General features: G+C 41.1%; 1 protein-coding gene across 1 annotated transcript in view; it reads left to right on the top strand.

Annotated features, from left to right (window-relative positions):
- Positions 1 to 17821, top strand: part of stk31 (serine/threonine kinase 31) — a 68768-nt gene that overhangs the window by 3205 nt on the left and 47742 nt on the right. Inside the window, exons 2-6 of the mRNA XM_078423048.1 lie at positions 2336 to 2387; positions 4504 to 4565; positions 7688 to 7786; positions 9327 to 9401; positions 12478 to 12636. Coding sequence (XP_078279174.1) covers positions 2336 to 2387; positions 4504 to 4565; positions 7688 to 7786; positions 9327 to 9401; positions 12478 to 12636 — 447 coding nt within the window. The remainder of the gene's footprint in view (positions 1 to 2335; positions 2388 to 4503; positions 4566 to 7687; positions 7787 to 9326; positions 9402 to 12477; positions 12637 to 17821) is intronic.

Below are 17821 nucleotides of genomic sequence, written 5' to 3'. Positions count from 1 at the left end.
CACAAGCGCATGGTATGATTTTTGCTTCCTGTTGGAGGAATACAAGCCAACCGATTATGGTTGTTCTTGATCTCTTTGTATCTGGGTAGAAACAAAAAAGTAGTAAAGCCCTTTTAGTATCTAACAGATGATTCTGTGCAATGAATTGAAGCTGTTGGTATTTGGTGGACGGATGATTCCGGAGTGAGCCGGACGCTTTAGTTAACATCCTCGATTTGAATACATTAAACATTGAAACAAACAGGTGGTGAACAGGAACGAAAACATCTTATCTCAGCGGGTCAGATACGATCTGTGAAGCAAGAAACAGTTAATGTTACAGACCACAGAATGTTTACAGTACCAAAGGAGACCATTGGGCAGGTGGCGTCTGGTGATCCAATGTAACCAATCTCGCAAGGCCAAATCTGTACATGATTTCCTTTTAGATATGTATGTAGTTCTCTTCTGAATGTACAGTTCAAGTCACTTCTGTGAATTCTTGACCACTCATTGCATTTATTTTAAAAAACCCTTGTGTCATCTTTAGTTCATCTTTGTTTGCAAGTTATTGATCTTAGGAGAAGCAGTTAATCAGTATTGTCTATACCGTTCTTAATTTTTAATACGTCACCATCTCCTGTGGAGTACAAATCTAATCTCTCCAATTTATCCACGTGACTAAAGTCTCACCTCCCTGGCTTGATTTTGGTAAATCTCAACACTTTAAAGCATCCTTCTTGAAGGATGGTTTCCAAATTATTCCAGTTATGGCAGAACCATTTTTCAAAATCTCTACACACTTTTTATGGACAAATATATATTTGCTGATTTCCAGTCCGTAAGCACTAAATGCATCAGTGAATGTTTGTAAGATTATGGCCATGGCTGTTATCTGTTACCTACATCTGTTAAATGTGTGCATCTGTTAAAAGAGTGTTAATTGGGCATTTGTAAAATATTTTAGGATTGGGCAGAATCAGCATGGATTTGTGAAATGGAAATCCTGTTTGACAAATGTGTTGGAAATATTTGAGGTTGTAACCAACCTAATAGATAACCAATTGTTTTGGTGTATTTTAACTTTCACACAATCTTCAATGTACAAGATATTAGTAAGCAAAATTTGAGTGTGTTATATTAGGAGTAATATAAGTTTAAGATTTGTGTGCTGGTATTTCCCAAAATCTGGAACCCATGAATCCAGTTGAGAATTCTACTGGACAGTATCTGCAGAGTAGATAGAGTACGGATCTTGAACTTGGAAAAGTGTTGAGGTATTTTTAAGGCAGAGTTAGGTAAATTCTTGATAAACAAAGAAAGACATTCAGGAATGGGGAGATGTGGTTACAATCCAATCAATCATGATCTTATAAAATGCTTGATCAATCTCGAGTGGCTTATCCCTGCACCTAATTTGTATGTTTATTTGAAGAAATGGAAATTAGTATGCAGGTTCAACAAGTAATTGGAAAAGTAAATGATAAATTGATTAGATTGCAGGGAATTTATGTAGGTCAAGCAGAAAATGCAAAATGTTAAGGGCAATAAAAGAGAATGGCTCCTTGACTATATGGGTTGATTTATAGTGTCCATTTACTCCATCATTCATTAATTTTGTGATATAGAGTGGAAAAATGTCAGTAGTTTACATTTATTTTGGCTTCATAATAGATTTGAGCAAGATGTAAATTAGAATATCATGATACACTACAATTCACTAACCTGTAATCAAATTCTCATGGTAGTGCTGTTTACATGTGTTTACACATGTCAAAACCACTAAGCTAAATTTTCAAACTTGCTTGTTAGAATTTATATTCCTGAATATATTTAAAAAGTCATGGATAAATTTAACAAACACTTAAAATTTGGTATAACATTGCGATGTAGCTGCATTATAGTATGCCAACTTCAAGATTGCAGTGAATCAATACTTCATAAAGATTATGAGAAATTCAGAATTAAAATGACAAAATATTTTGTTTTCATCACAATATGCTTTAATAACCCTTTTCATTGAAGGATATCATGCAGTCCATGAACTAAAGATGCAGCCTACTTTGTGTGATTTTCCACAAGAATAGGAAACAATCGGGTAACACAACTTTTTTAGGAAATAATGAAGATTAATGGGGAAATGGGATAGACAATATGGGCTGAACGGCCTCCTTCTTGGTCATGGATAAATATGGAGAGTGCATGGTTTGTAATTGTGTACCTTCTAAAATTGTGGCTCATGAGCAGTATTGTTAGAGCCCTTCAATTGCCTGGGATAATCTGTGCAGAGAAATTAGGGAATAAGTATCTTCATGCTTCTATATAAGACTTTCCTGCATTTTTTTTTGTCCCGTAGAAAATTATCAAGATGGACGATGGAAAACAAGTGAATGGCTCTGAAAGAAAAGGTGCATAACTTGTAATTAATGTTACATATATTCTGTAATTTTCAGTGTTTCCAAAGTGATAATAACAAGTTATTCATAAGCATTGTGATATTTGGCAGAGGCACAAATGTTCTCATGGAGAGGGGAAGAGGAGAGCCATTGCCCAGCTTAAGTTTGTTAACCTCTGACTGCAAATGTTGGCGAAGCCAAGGTGTGCAGAGAATTGGGGACAAAGCGTATTTCACACGATGGATATAAAATGATAGGCTGTTATATGAGGAACAAGGTGACAAATGCGTAATTCTGATGTATAATGCAACTGTTTTAAAGGAGTCATTTACCTGAGTTATGAGTTGTAGAACAGCACTACTTGCATTTTCTCAGCTGATAGATTCTGGAATCAGCTATTTAACATGGCTGTCTTGGATAAAACTGGCACTTAATATTTATTACAATTTTAACAAGCCAATTAGTCTTCAAACCTGTACGTCTTTGGAGTGTGGGAAGAAACCCGAGCACCCGGAGAAAACCCACGCATGTCACGGGGAGAACATGTAAACTTCATACAGACAGCACCTGCAGTCAGGATCGAACCCGGACCTGTAAGGCAGCAACTGTAAGGCTGCGCCACCGTGCCCGCCTCGTCTACCAGGGTTATTGAATGCACCAAATCGGAGTACAGCAATGCTGCTGTAAGCTAGTGGTAACAATGGTAACATGTAAAATAAAGATGCATTGTCTTAGCAGGGAATGTAATATAGGATAAAACACAACGAGCTGGAGTAACATTGTAAAATGTCATGCAACATCTGTAGAGGGGATGGATAGGCCACGTTTTGGGTCGGGACTACAGTAAATAAAGCACCTGGAGCACCATTTTTCAGTTTGAATTGGTTCTTGCAAAAACAAAGCTATGTAACACTTGGGTAGACAAGAAGTAAACTGTTTGATGAGAAGGGGTTTGAAGAAGGATCTCGACCCGAAACATCACCCATTCCTTCCATCCAGGGATGCTGCCTGTCCCGCTGAGTTATTCCAGCATTTTGTGTCTATATTCTTTTATCACGTGCTAATATTGAGAAATAATGGGTCAAATGTGAATAGAAGTACAATTGACATTGTTTGATGTATAATTCTTGCATTGACATTAACAGAAAACTTGCTGAAGTTGCTGTGTAATTTCTAAATGGGATTATCAATCTTGTGATTTAAAAAAATAAATCTAGTGATTCTAAAATCATAAAAGAAGTATTGCGGTTCTGCTGTAAGCTATTGGTAGCAAGTTGGAGATGTGTTAATTAAAGACACATTGTCATGTCACTATCCAGCTCCGTTTTGAATGCAGGTATTGGGTTACCACAACTCTTGCTCAAGACTACCAGATTCTAACTACCATTCACTTTTATTCAGAGTCCCCTAATTCTTGACTGCTCTGCCAATGAGAACAGATTCTCATTATTCTGTCAGGACCGAGTGATTTAAAAAAAACCTGCAGTCAGATTCCTCCATGATCTCTGTGATAGTGGTTGAACTTGTCTCTACAAAGGTTCATCATGACATCCATGTTTCTGTCTATAAAACCTAAGGTCTAATATGATTTTTATTTTGAGCTATTTTACATGCCCTGCACTTTTAATTCAGTACATGAAGATCAAGATCTCTATCTTTTTGTACCTCTCATGGAAATTTTCAGTTGTATTTCGCATTCAATTATTCTGCCTGAAATGTTACACCCAGTGCATTAAATCTCGCCTATACATGGCTGCCCCTTTTCATCCTCACGTCTGTGTTTGCTTGGAGTCTATTTCTAGCTTGATGATTTACTTTGCTTCTAGGTTTTGTCTTCACCACACCTGAGCTGAAGTACTTGGTGTTATGGTGGGTTTAAACATTATGACTAACAGTCAAATGATGGAAGCTAATCCATCAGATCATCTCCATTATGGAGAAATCAGTGGAACACAATTTAAAATAATCTGGTAATAAAACAGCATAAACAGCAAAAAAGTCATTACATAATATTAATTCATTATTGTAATTTAGAATCCATGTTCTTCGAGATTTATTTTGTATTTAAATTCTGGAAAAATTCAAAATATGCTTCATGATAAACATGTACATTATTCTTAATTTCTAGTAGTAAAAGTTGAAGATGTAATGGGAAGTCATATTGAAGACCCAGTTACTTTCTGGGGTCAGGTAATGCATTATTAATTGCTTGTATGGAGAGTAAAATGCTATTTTCTCCTATGGTTTCATGGAAAAAATGTTACACATAGTGGGTGTAAACTAGCAAAAGTGGGTTACTGCTAACAATTTGTAGAGCTGAAAATCTCACTGAATGCAATAAATTATACAAGATATCACAGGAATGTGCTGTTCCATGAGGTATATTCCATATTTATGTTTGCACGAAGTGCACGGTCTAATGCTGTTCCTGCTTCCTCCTATCCTTATTCTCTTTTTCAAAATAAATTTCAGGTTATTGTTTCAAAGACAATTTATGACAAATTCTACATTAATGCTATTCTGTGTTTCGTAAGGTTATTCTAACCACTTTAATCATCTTGTGTCTATGTTAAATATGTTTTCTTGTTACATTGGCTGATACATAGAAACAATATTGCTATTGTTCTTTGCTATAACTTTCTTAATATTTTTAGAAAAAACGTGTCTAATCTCACTACATAAATCCTTTATTCCTAGTTTAATCCTTGTAAACTTATTTTGCAACCTTTCTATTGTTGAACTATGATATGCTGCATCCAATAAAGTTGCAGTTTAACTGAGGCCTTGCTCAACGTCAGCATTCCCACCTTGCTTTTGTATTTTGTAGAATCCAGAGTTCCACTTCATGTAGTCAAATCTACTCTCGCTACCCTAGTACAGGCAAGCTCTGATAATCCCCCGTCCGACTCTTCAAAAATCCTGATAGTTTGGTACCCGGCTGACCAGGTAGTATTTTCTGAGCACCATTACAGTTCACTGGGGCACTGATTTCCAAGCTCCCTTTGAAATATATTGGGCTCACATATTACTTTGTAAAGGTGACACTCCTTCTGATGTTTCTCTGTTATTTTAATTCATTTGTGAAAAGGTTAGGCAAAATATTTGCAGAACTTTTACTAATACAGACCCACCACCGATTTTTCCGGCACTCTTGATTCCAGAGCCTTTCTAGACTATTTGTTTTGCCAGACCAACAGAGATCACGGTCTCCACGACGAGTCCAACAGTACCGGAACGGGCTGCCCATGGGCCGAGATACTGGCCCACAAAGTCAGCCTTGGAAGTCGGCTATGAGAATGGATCCGCTGGCCCCGGCCAGGCCAGGGTTGCAGAATCGCAGTCGGAGGGGGCAAATTCGACCCGCCGATCGGCCGTGTAAGTCGGTTATAGAAAAGGATCTGCCAACTTCGGCCAGGCCCGTGTTCCAGAGTCCTGACCGCAGGGGGCAAATTTGTCCCGCTGAGCGGCGAGCAAGTCCTGATGAGATTAAGATTGACTGCCTTACCTGGCCTAGGTGCCATATTTTCTAGGGGACTTCTGGGGTGGATTTCAAGTGCACTCTCGTGTTTTTTGTCTGGATTAAAGGAGGTGCTGGATCACCAGTTGCCGGAAAATCGATGGTGGACCTGTACAGCAAATGGTGGACCTGTACAGCAAAATTGCTGTAAAAGCTTTGCTATTAGCACAGAACAGTGCAGCACAGGAACATGCCCTTCGGTCCACAATGCCAAATTAAACTGATGTCATTTGCCTGCACATGATCCGTATCCCTCCATTCCCTGCGTTTCCATGTGCCTATCTAAAAACCTCACTTTTTCTTGTGGAAAAGTAGGGAGAGAGCATATGGGGAAAATTAGAAATCCTAAAGTTAATAATCTCAAATGTCTCACTCTGCCCAGCAGCAAGTGATTTTGACGGGCTTGGTGACTGTCAAGCAGGAACACCAATGGGGAAGAGGTGTGGCATTGTATGTTGGTGAGGGGATTCAGCTGCCATGATAGAGGTCAACTACTGTCTACTAGTCAACTAGCATGAGAAGTAGGAGAATGGAGCACTGCTTCTTGTCCTCCTGGCTCACAATCAGTGCAGTAAAAAAATCAGCAAAAATAGACACAGTGCTTGAGTAACTCAGTGGTGACCTGCTGAGTTACTCCAGCTCATCGTCTCTTTTTGTAAACCAGCATCTGCAGTTCCTTGTATCTTCTCTAAAAACAATAGCAATTGCTCCCTTCTCTATTTCTCTGCCGTTTTGCAAGGAGTGCAAAACCAACCCATTAACTGTTAAGATTTATCTTTTCTGACTGCATTGTGAAAGCTTAATTTTAATATTATAATAAAGTACACTGTCTCTAAAGAGCATGAACCCATGATCCTAGAAATGTTAACATGCATTTACATTGATTGGGATTGTAATAGACAATAGACAATAGACAATAGGTGCAGGAGTAGGCCATTCAGCCCTTCGAGCCAGCACCGCCATTCAATGCGATCATGGCTGATCACTATCAATCAGTACCCCGTTCCTGCCTTCTCCCCATACCCCCTCACTCCGCTATCCTTAAGAGCTCTATCCAGCTCTCTCTTGAAAGCATCCAACGAACTGGCCTCCACTGCCTTCTGAGGCAGAGAATTCCACACCTTCACCACCCTCTGACTGAAAAAGTTCTTCCTCATCTCCGTTCTAAATGGCCTACCCCTTATTCTCAAACTGTGGCCCCTTGTTCTGGACTCCCCCAACATTGGGAACATGTTATCTGCCTCTAATGTGTCCAATCCCCTAATTATCTTATATGTTTCAATAAGATCCCCCCTCATCCTTCTAAATTCCAGTGTATACAAGCCCAATCGCTCCAGCCTTTCAACATACGACAGTCCCGCCATTCCGGGAATTAATCTAGTGAACCTACGCTGCACGCCCTCCATAGCAAGAATATCCTTCCTCAAATTTGGTAATGGTAAAATGTTGACCCTAACTCCTTAAGCTCATTGTGTACGGATGAATCTCATTGCCCTTCAACTACAAGTCCCTTTGGTAATGGGCTGGAGCATGACAAAGTGAGGTACCTTTGGTTTGACGTTGAAGATCGTGGACAGCAAACAGTAGCTGTTTAGTCTGATGAACCAATAGTTTAAATCTTTCTTTCCCAATGCTTATAAAGTCGTGACATGTATGCCATCAGGCTGAATTATTTCTTTAAAATGATTATGCATCCTGAGTTATAATGTAAAATGTTAAATTTAAATCTTATTTAAATTTTAAAGTGAATACAATTTTTTTTAAACATTCTTTCTTGTCTCTGCTTCATACCCAGAGTATTGAATTAATTCAAGACCTCCTTAAGGTGTCCACTGCTTTGACAGAAATTTGCCCATTTGCTGCCAAAGTATTTGGAGACCCTGTCCCTGAGAAGGTATTTCACTGATTAAACTATGTTTGATGAGGAATTGTTTTATGTATATTGGGACTTAAGTTATGATGTGCTTTGTGATGCCTCAAACTGTGATCCTTCAGACATGTTTGATTTTTAAAACTAGATTTCCAAATAATTTTTACTTTATTAAAATGGTGAACTTAGCCATTTATTTGCCTGGACTTCTCTAGATTTCAAGTTTAAGTATTAGTAATGTGGGGAGTAAAGATCAAAGTGATGTCCAGATGCTCGTGCTATAAATTGGTCGCACAGCGGCACTACACTGCTTTAAAAGCACAGAATGCTGGAACTACTCAACAGATCAGGCAGCATTAATGGAGGGAGATGCAGTTATTGTTTCAGTTAGATGACCTTTCATCAGAACTGGAAATAGTTAGAAATGCACAGGGTAAAAGTTGCAGACAATGAGGAGTGTGCTAGATATGGCAAGGGAAGAGGAGGAAGGGAAGAGGAGGATCAAAGATAAACTCTTTGAGAGATTAAATGACAAAATAGGGATGCTATGCAAGGGAACAAAAGCCCATTGAAGTTGAAAGTACGATCTAAATTATTAAAAATATAAAACACTATTATGCATTAGATTGCATGTTGGACTAAACAAATCATACTTCGATGAAAGCCAACGATCAACTGTTTCCATAGCCCATTGCCAGTTGCATTACCCTTACCTTCCCTCCTTGAAACTGCTGGCCTCGATTCTGTCCCACCATGCAGTTCCCCATCCACTCTGCCAGTATCCTCACAGCCACAGCACAACCATGGTCAGAAGCAGTTATTGATGGCCACTGCTGCACCAAGTTGAGGCATTATAATTTAATGTAAACTGTGAAATAGCCAGCAGTTCAGATAGTTGTGGAGGGAGAAACAGTATCAACATTTCAGGTTGATGACCTTTGATCAAGAGAAGTCAAAAATCAGACCTGAGTCCGGTTGCAGAAGACTGGGAGGGATGGAGAAACAACGGGAATGTTTGTATGAGGGTTGAGACAAGGAGAGACCAAACACAGAAATGGCGCAGATAAAGAGTAGATTAACCCCAAGTGACTAGTTGCAGAGAGAAAGAAAAAAAAAAGGAGGAAAACATGAGTGAAACTGAGAAAAACTGCACTTGCTGGAAATCTGAAATGAAAACAGAATGCTGCTGAAATTCAGCAGATTGAGTGGTGTGGCGATCCTTTCCAGCTTACCATTGCCCAACTTATGTTCAGTCTGTACATTGAGCGCTTAGGAGACCGAGGCCATTGAATTTCCGGCTGCTGTTCCTGTATGCATTTTCTGCCGTGTGGAAATTTGGTTTGTGGCTGTGTTTCTGACTTCCTAAATGGATTACAGACGGTTCATGGGAATGGAACCCTGCTGTAACCTGGGGTCAACCTGTGCGTGGACGAAAAAAGGCCAAATTAACATTTCTGATTGGAAGCTGAAGCAAGTTCAATATCTGCAGCTGTAGGTTTAATACTTTATTTAATACTTATGTTATAAGTATTGATAATATAAATGTTTTTATTCCTACATACAGATATATGGTGGATTATATTCTGAAGACCAATGTTGGTATAGATGTAAACTGATAAAAATGATGACTAATGAAAAGGTATTGCATATTTTTTCGTTATTTTCAATGTCTGTTTTAGTTTAGATATACAATATGGTTGACATTTATTTGCATTGTAAAAATTAAAAACCCCTCTGTGTTGATCCTGGAACAATGGGGCCTATTAATGCTCAATGACCTGACTGAATGTGGTTAAACCAGTTGTGTGGCAGACATTGCTGAATATGCAGTGAATAAAAACGCAGTTTACACATTTCACAATTCACAGACTACATGAGTCAGCCCCAGATTCCTGACTCCTGTAAACCGAAATCGAGATTTGACTGATGCCAACAATAGCTTAAATTAATGCTTATTATCTAATCGATCTTTAGTGGAGCATCCTACTGCAACGTTCAAAGGCCTGTGATGATGAGTATTACTATTTCTTTAGATATCTTCCACCAATTTACCGTTTTGCATTTGTCATTGTGTTTTCTGTTTTATTTATCACTGTTTCCTTTGTGAGCTTCATGTGACGAGGAATTTCATTTGCACCCTGGTGTATATGATAATAAACTAACCTAAGATATTCAAGCTTGCACCTTTTGTTATGTTCCACAGAGCTGTCTTTTGAAGTTTTTGTATTTAAACAAAATGTTTAACCACTCCTGTCCAGTGGCTATACGCAGTGTCTGGGAGATTTCACTGTTACCTGATGCATAATTGGTTTAGTTGTCTGTTTTATTTAACTGGGCAACATCAAAAATAATTAAGCTCATTTCTTGTCTACCAAAATCACCCACCACTCCAAGATTATAATGGTTTCCTTTCTCTCTCCCTCTGCTCGTAATCTTTATTTTTGCTCCGCATCCCATACCCGCTTCTCTTTTGGATACTTATAAAGCCAGGTTTAGCCCATGACTCCCCTAGAACCTACTGATTACCAATTTCCCGCCTTCACCTCGAAGCCACTGAAGTGTCCACGTTGTCAAGTTCATTGGAGCCTTTCTCATTTTCATAATCTGTTAGATTTACCAGAACTACAGTGCTGAATGATTTTTGATGAATTGAACAATATTAGGTGACATTGAATTTGCAGGGGACTATCGAATTGCCATGATATCTCTCTCTCCTTCCTCCCCCCCCCCAAGAATCCACCTGAAACTCTTAGAACAATAAGCATGGAGCAGGCCCTTCGGCCCACAATGTCTGCCAAACATGATGCAACATAAACTAATCTTATTTGCCTACACATGATCTATATCCCTCCATTCCCTGCATATTCATGTGCTTTTCTAAAACTCTCCTAAATATCACTATCCAAGTGACTTTTAGTTTTGTATCTATGGTATCACAAAATGCTGGAGTAACTCAGCAGGTCAGGCAGCATCTAGGAGAGAGCGAATGGGTGACGTTTTGGGTCGGGGCCCTTCTTCAGACTGATGTCAGGGGGGCGGGACAAAGAAAGGATATAGATGGAGGCAGGAAGACAGTGGGAGAACTGGGAAGGGGAGAGGAAGAGAGGGACGGAGGAACTATCTAAAGTTGGAGGTCAATGTTCATACCGCTAGGCTGCAAGCTGCACAAGCGAAATATTAGGTGCTGTTCCTCCAATTTCCGGTGGGCCTCACGATGGCACTGGAGGAGGCCCATGACAGAAAAGTCAGACTGGGAGTGGGAGGGGGAGTTGATGTGCTCAGCCACCGGGAGACCAGGTTGGTTAAGGCGGACTGAGTGAAGGTGTTGAGCGAAACGATCGTCGAGCCTGCGTTTGGTCTCGCCGATGTAGAGAAGTTGACATCTAGGGCAGCGGATACAATAGATGAGGTTGGAGGAGGTGCAGGTGAACCTCTGTCTCACCTGGAAAGACTGTTTGGGTCCTTGGATGGAGTTGAGGGGGGAGGTAAAGGGACAGGTGTTGCATCTTCTGCGGTTGCAGGGGAAAATGCCTGGGGAGGGGGTGGTTTGGGTAGAAAGGGACGAGTGGACCAGGGAGTTACGGAGGGAACGGTCTCTGCGGAACGCAGAAAGGGGAGGAAATGGGAAGATGTGGCCAGTAGTGGGGTCCCGTTGGAGGTGACGGAAGTGTTGGAGGATGATTTGTTGGATACGCTGGCTGATGGGGTGGAAGGTGAGGATAGGGGGGATTCTGTCCTTATTACGAATGGAGGGAGTAGGAGCAAGTGCGGAGCTGCGGGATATAGAGGAGGCCCTAGTGAGAGCCTCATCTATAGTGGAAGAGGGGAAACCCCGTTTCCTGAAGAATGAGGACATCTCTGATGCCCTAGTGTGAAACACCTCATCCTGGGCACAGATGCGGCGTAGACGGAGGAATTGGGAGTAGGGGATAGACTTTTTGCAGGAGACAGGGTGGGAAGAAGTGTAGTCCAGATAGCTGTGGGAGTCAGTGGGTTTTTAGTAGATGTCGGTCACTAGTCCGTCTCCTGTGATGGAGATGGTGAGATCCAGAAACGGTAGGGAGATGTCGGAGATAGTCCAAGTATATTTACGAGCAGGATGGAAATTGGTGGTGAAATGTATGAAGTCTATGAAATGTATGTATTGTATCTGATTGTTTCTAAAATCTTTCCCATCACCAATTTTATACACGCTGGTTAATTACTGGTTTAACTCAACGTTTGGACTAGAGTGGAATCTTTTCAGTATTCGAATCACAAGGTATTGCCCCTCAACCTACAGACGTTTGGAAGATAAAATGTAGGCCATTTCCTCCCTCACCTCCCTCAGTACATCCTGCCTGGAACAGGAGGATTAATTCCTCCTCGAGCCTTTCTAGTTCCTCTTGCGTTTCTCGTTCTTCTTCTCTTGCATTTCTTGTACCTCTTCTCTAAATGCTTAGTTTATGTTGACCTTTGGTTTATCCATGGAAGGAAATAAGCCTCTCTCATTGGATTACTTACTCTTCCTGATGGTTTAGTTACAGGCTCCTTGCCTACTAAATTCTAAACCAATTACCGGGTGACCTGGAAGTACATTATATACCCCCAATATGATGCAGAATTTTCACACTGTCGTTCCTCCTTATTTAATATTTGTTTACATGAACACAACTGGCTTGAGTATTTGTGCATTGTTTCACTAAAATAAACACTAAATGTGATCTTATTTTTAGTGCCTGATGACGTATGTCGACTATGGAAATTCTGAAACTCTAAAAAAGCCATGTATTGTTGAACTTCCAGAAGATTTGCAACGTCCAGGTTTAGCCAGCAAGTTCAGACTGTGGGGTCTTCAGGTTCCACCAAAGCAAGATGTCACTCCATTTGACCAGGTAAAGTGAGATATTGTTAGAATTCATTCAATAACCTATTGACAGGCAGTTCTTATAAATGGGATTCATCTTGACAAATGGAAGAGTTCTAACACAAGAAGGTATGGTCAGCGGGACTTGTCATTTCAATTGAAGGGACTGGCAAAATAATTTATTTTTCTGTTTGGCATTCAGCCAGTTTAATTTGGTAGAGGAGGAGAAGGACCATATTCTCTCTAGTCTGGATCCCCCTGCCCAGAATTAGTTACAGCTCTTGCCCACAGAACTCCTAGACTTCAGTTAGTCAAACACTGCCTGTCTCTGTAGAATGTACAATGTAGAATGTAGAATGCCTGTGCAGTATTTGACATGTCATTCTTTTTCATTTCATGTGAGTTAGAGTTCTCATTTAATTTTGTTTGCAAATGACTTTGGTACTGCAATTTATCCATGTTTGCTGATCATTCAAAGATCAGTACAGAGTTTAGAATTGTTGATAGGAGTATTAAGTTACAGGAGTATAAAGCAACATTAATACATGAAATGAGTCTGCAGAATTGCGACCGAAAAATGTGCCATGCATTTGAGGTCAAAATGGTGAATAGCTAGATGCAGTGGAGGTTTGAAAATTATTTATTTATTTTGTTCATGTATAGAGTATACTGAAGCATAAAGACTAACATGACAGAAACCTTGATCTTTATGTTTAGAGGAGAAGATTTTGCTGCAGCTGTTGCAGAGGTATTTGAACTGATACAATAACCTGCTGGGGATATTTTGGTTCGAAAGGACGTGGAATATTGGAAATGTCAGCAAAACCTTACAATGACAGAGTTTGAAAACTATAGAACACTTACTGCAGGAAGGAGGGTTTGTGGGATTAGTGTTCAGGAAGAAGAGCATTGCTTGTGGTCAAGTAGATGATCAAGGCGAGTAGGGTGGGATGATGGAGCATGAGATTGTAGTGAATGAGGTGATTGTGGTGGAGAAATGCGATCACCATTGGAAGTGAAGGGAATAAAATGGAAATGCCTTCTGGAGGAGGTATGCAAGAACAGTAAACCTGGAAGAACGTATGCAGGTTGGGAAAACCTCAGAGTCTCACAAAGACCAGTTAGAAAATATCTGCATTGAAGATTACAGCTCAACCGTAGGAAAATTAATGACTTTGGAGGGAATAGACCATGGATTCACTGTAATATTACATGGACTCGGGGGATTAAGTTATGAGGAAGAAATGTGCATTCACTGAAGAAGGGTCTCGACCTGAAATGTCACCCATTCCCTCTCTCCAAAGATGCTGCTTGTCCCACTGAGTTACTTCAGCTTTTTGTGTCTTTCAGTTTAAATCAGCATCTGCAGTTCTTTCTTACACATATATTTTCTTCATATTGTTCCAATTTAAATCCTGCCTTTTTTGTAACACAAACAGGGAAACCCTTGATTGTCATGTTGTTCTTTCCCAGTTCAGATTCAACGTCAGCAATGAGCACTTTGTCCCGATCCTGCCTTTGAGCTGTAATCTTGTCACCAGTGTTTGCAAAAGACCTGATGCTGTGGCCAAGATATTGTTCTCCGATTTTTTTAACTTAAATTTATGGAATAGAAATAAAAATGTGAGCTATACAATTTTAAAAAAACCATATTAAAGTCTGTAATTGTGTACCTTGTTTCTGAGTTTATTGTTGTGCTTGTGATGTGTCACCAGCCCTGGTCTGTTCCACGTACAACTTAAACGGTGATACATAGTAAACAAAACAAACTGGACTTCACATTAAGAAAGTAGGCCTAGAAATTGGTTGGTGTCTGCAAAGTCAACACCAATACCAAAGAGTATTTGCAGGTATGTAGCAGGGAAATTTAAATCGTGTACAAAAATTGCAATGTTGCAAATGGGAGAATGTTCTTTATGTGACGGAAGACCTTTTCTAAAGGAGATCGTGTATGAGGCTGGGGCCAGGTCTGGATTGGTGGGGGTGTCAGAAGTAACAAACGCTTGGAATTGGTGTTGAGGAATTGTAGCAAGGGATATAACAAATTTGATGCAAGGATTGGCTGCTGGGGATTAGTGGGAGACCTAGTGAAGGTTGTGGCAGTTGTGTTCTGGTGACTGGATTGTCTGCTGGTGAGTGGTGTAGCAGTTGGGTGTAATTGGCAGTTGGAGGTGCCATCAGCAGCTGGAGCGGTGGGGGATATGGGTAATTGGGGTCTGAGAGTTGGTAACTTGGGGTGTTGCACTAGGTTGGGCAACAGATTTCCAGGTAGGATTGGTTGGATGAGGATTGCGAACACGATGGTAGGGTCGGGGTCAGGGTTGCTGTTGCAGGGATGGAGTTGGAGGAGGTAGGGTAAGTAAGTTAGTTAAAGGAGACTTAACTTGTGTTCCCAGCACCAGCCGGCTCTTGCTGAAAAGATGTTGCGCAGGCCTCCATCTGCATGTGGACAGTGAGTGGCGTAGGCCATGCAAGGTCCTCCTGGAAGTGGAGCCCAGCAGTGCCTCACTCATTGTGGGCCACTCCTGCCTCTGTCCATGGCCCTCTGTGAAGCACAGAGGACTCCGAATGAAAAATCAACAAAATGAGATCTCTGTGCTGATTTTAAATTCCTTTTTATTTTTCATAGAAATAGGATGTCATTGCTTATTTCTAGGCAGAGATGCTTTAAGCTATAAGAAGGGTGTAGCAAGCAGAGCTCGTGTTCTCCACTGGATGTCACGGCATCACCAAAAATGTTAACCTATTTCAGGTTATGGTTTTGAAAAGTTATTGCAAAATTTGATTTTCATTTTTAGAAGAACTTCAACAGATAAAAATCGGTAATTCATAAATAGTGTTTATTTTGATTGTTATTAATTTGATGTATCAAGTTTGCACAAAATTAAGTGTGGCGGCTGATATTTAATTAGCGTTGCAATACTCTGTTAAAAGTTGTTTTTTATAACTGCTGTCAAATGCATAAAGCAAATATGCATAAATTAGTAAATTATTACTCCAGTAATTCTCTGTTTATATAATAATAAACATTTATTTTATATAGCGCTTTTCCAAGTGCTCAAAGACGCTTTACAAAACAGTCATGACATAAAAACAAACAGACGAACTGTCCTGACGGAGAAGCGGCGAACAAATAGCGCCAGCGTCCTCTCACGTCAGGGTCCGGCAGTAGACAATAAAGAACACAAGACACACAATTACAATTTTTAACACAAACAGCCATCACAGTGATTGCTCCAGGCACACCCTCACTGTGATGGAAGGCAAAGAAAAGTCTTATCTCCTCCTCATTCTTCTCCCGTGGTGTCACGAGGCGACCGAGGCTCCCGACTTTTGAAGCCCCCACGTGCGAGCCTGTACGTGCCTGCAAGCGGGTCGATCAAACCTCGCGCTCCGGGGCGGTCGAAGCTGCTATGGCTGGAGCTCCCGAAAGCCGGTCGCCAGCCAGGGACCTGCGAACTCCAGATGTTGCGGTCTGCAGGGCCCACGGCCGAAGCCTCCGAGATGGTATGTCCAGGCCCTGCTACTGGAGTCTTCAAGGTCGATCCCAGCTGGAGGCCGCCGACTCCACGGTGTTAGGCCGTAGCGCGAACGGAGATACGACGCGATAAAGGTCGCATCTCCGTTGAGGAGGAGATTAGAAAAAAAGGTTTCTCCCACTCCCCCACCACCCCCCACATAAACAGAGTTAAAAATAAATCAAAACGTACATTTAAACGATGACAATAGACAAAAACAAAAAAAAGACAGAGAGACTGCCGGTGAGCCGCAGCTGCAGAACGCAGCCACGCCCCCGCATATGGTCGAACATTATATTTGTGAGGGGGAGAAATGTGAACAGTACAAAATAACTTGGGTGCTTTATAACAGATGCTGAAATGCATGATTGGTGAATACAGGTTACTAATGATGGACTTTTTTTTATGAGTATTGTGAGGTAAAATTGACATATATGAGCATTTACTATTAAAAATTCTAATGCAGGAAGGAACAAGTGATGAAGTTGGCAAAAATAGATAAAGAATTTGCATAGATATTTATATTCTAGCCAAAAGGACATGACATGAGAATGGTTTTGGAGCCGGAGCCTGAGGTGGACCAAGGGGAAAGGTGGCAGCATCGGTGGTGAGGCCGGCCGTTGGTGGAGGCCTGGGCCTGGGCCTGGCCTCAGCTCCCCTGTCCCCCCTCCTCTCTCTGACTGGCTCAGCGCCTTCCCCACGCTGCCCAGAGACCAGCGGCATCGGTGGGGGGGAGGGAGGAGGAGGGAGAGGGGAGGGGGAGGGGGGAGGAGGGAGGAGGAGGGAGGAGGAGGGAGGGAGGAGGAGGAGGGAGGAGTGGGGGGGGGGAGATGGAGTGGGGAGGATGGATTTGGGAGGGAGGGGGATGGGGGAGTGGGGGAAGAGAGGGTGCTGCACCATTGCAGGAGAGATTTGGGCCCAACCGGTCCACTTGGTCTAGTTTTACTTAAAAGTCCATTGTTTAGCTCCTTATCAAATGCCTTCTGAAAATGCAAATTTATAACACGTGCTACTTTCCCTTCGTTCTAACCAGTAATATACTTGAAAACCTTGACTGGATTTGTCAAACACAAGACACAAGTGTTTTGTGATTATTTGCATAAGGTTAGCTAGCCTATAATTCCCCATTTCCCCTGTTCCTCATGTTCTTGAAGATTGAACTAGTCTTTGCATTAAAGCCGTAGTGTGATACAGCACAGAAACTGCATGGCATTGCTGATTGTCAAGTACCCATCTATACTATATACCAGCAAATGGTCCGTGGCCATCCTTTGATTACTCGAGTGGCTGTCGAGATACCTTTTAATTTTTGTTGTGAAATTACCTGCCTCCACTAGCACCTCACACAATGCATTCCAGATTGCAACCACCCTTTTGGGTGGAAAAAAATCCTCTGATTTCCCCTATATCTCAGACTCCTATTTTAAACTGTGGTTCGGACATCTCTGTGCGGGGGAAAGTGTCTCAATTTCCATCCCATGTATGCTTCTCATAATTTTGTATATCTTTATCAGGGCACCCTTTGGCCTCCTCTGCTCCAAGGAAAACAAATCCAGTCTCCTCATAACTGAAACATTCCACACCAAGTCATGCCCTGCTAAATATTCTCCGCATCAGTTCTGTTAATTTCACGGTTCAGCAATGTCTGGAATTTAAATGTATAGGGAGAGGGATGTTACTCGTGGTGTTGGAAAG

Source organism: Rhinoraja longicauda, chromosome 2 (assembly GCF_053455715.1).
Source record: "Rhinoraja longicauda isolate Sanriku21f chromosome 2, sRhiLon1.1, whole genome shotgun sequence".
Taxonomy (NCBI): Eukaryota; Metazoa; Chordata; class Chondrichthyes; order Rajiformes; family Arhynchobatidae; genus Rhinoraja; species Rhinoraja longicauda.
Note: the sequence above shows the minus strand (reverse complement) of the source record. Positions and strands in the feature narration are given on the sequence as shown.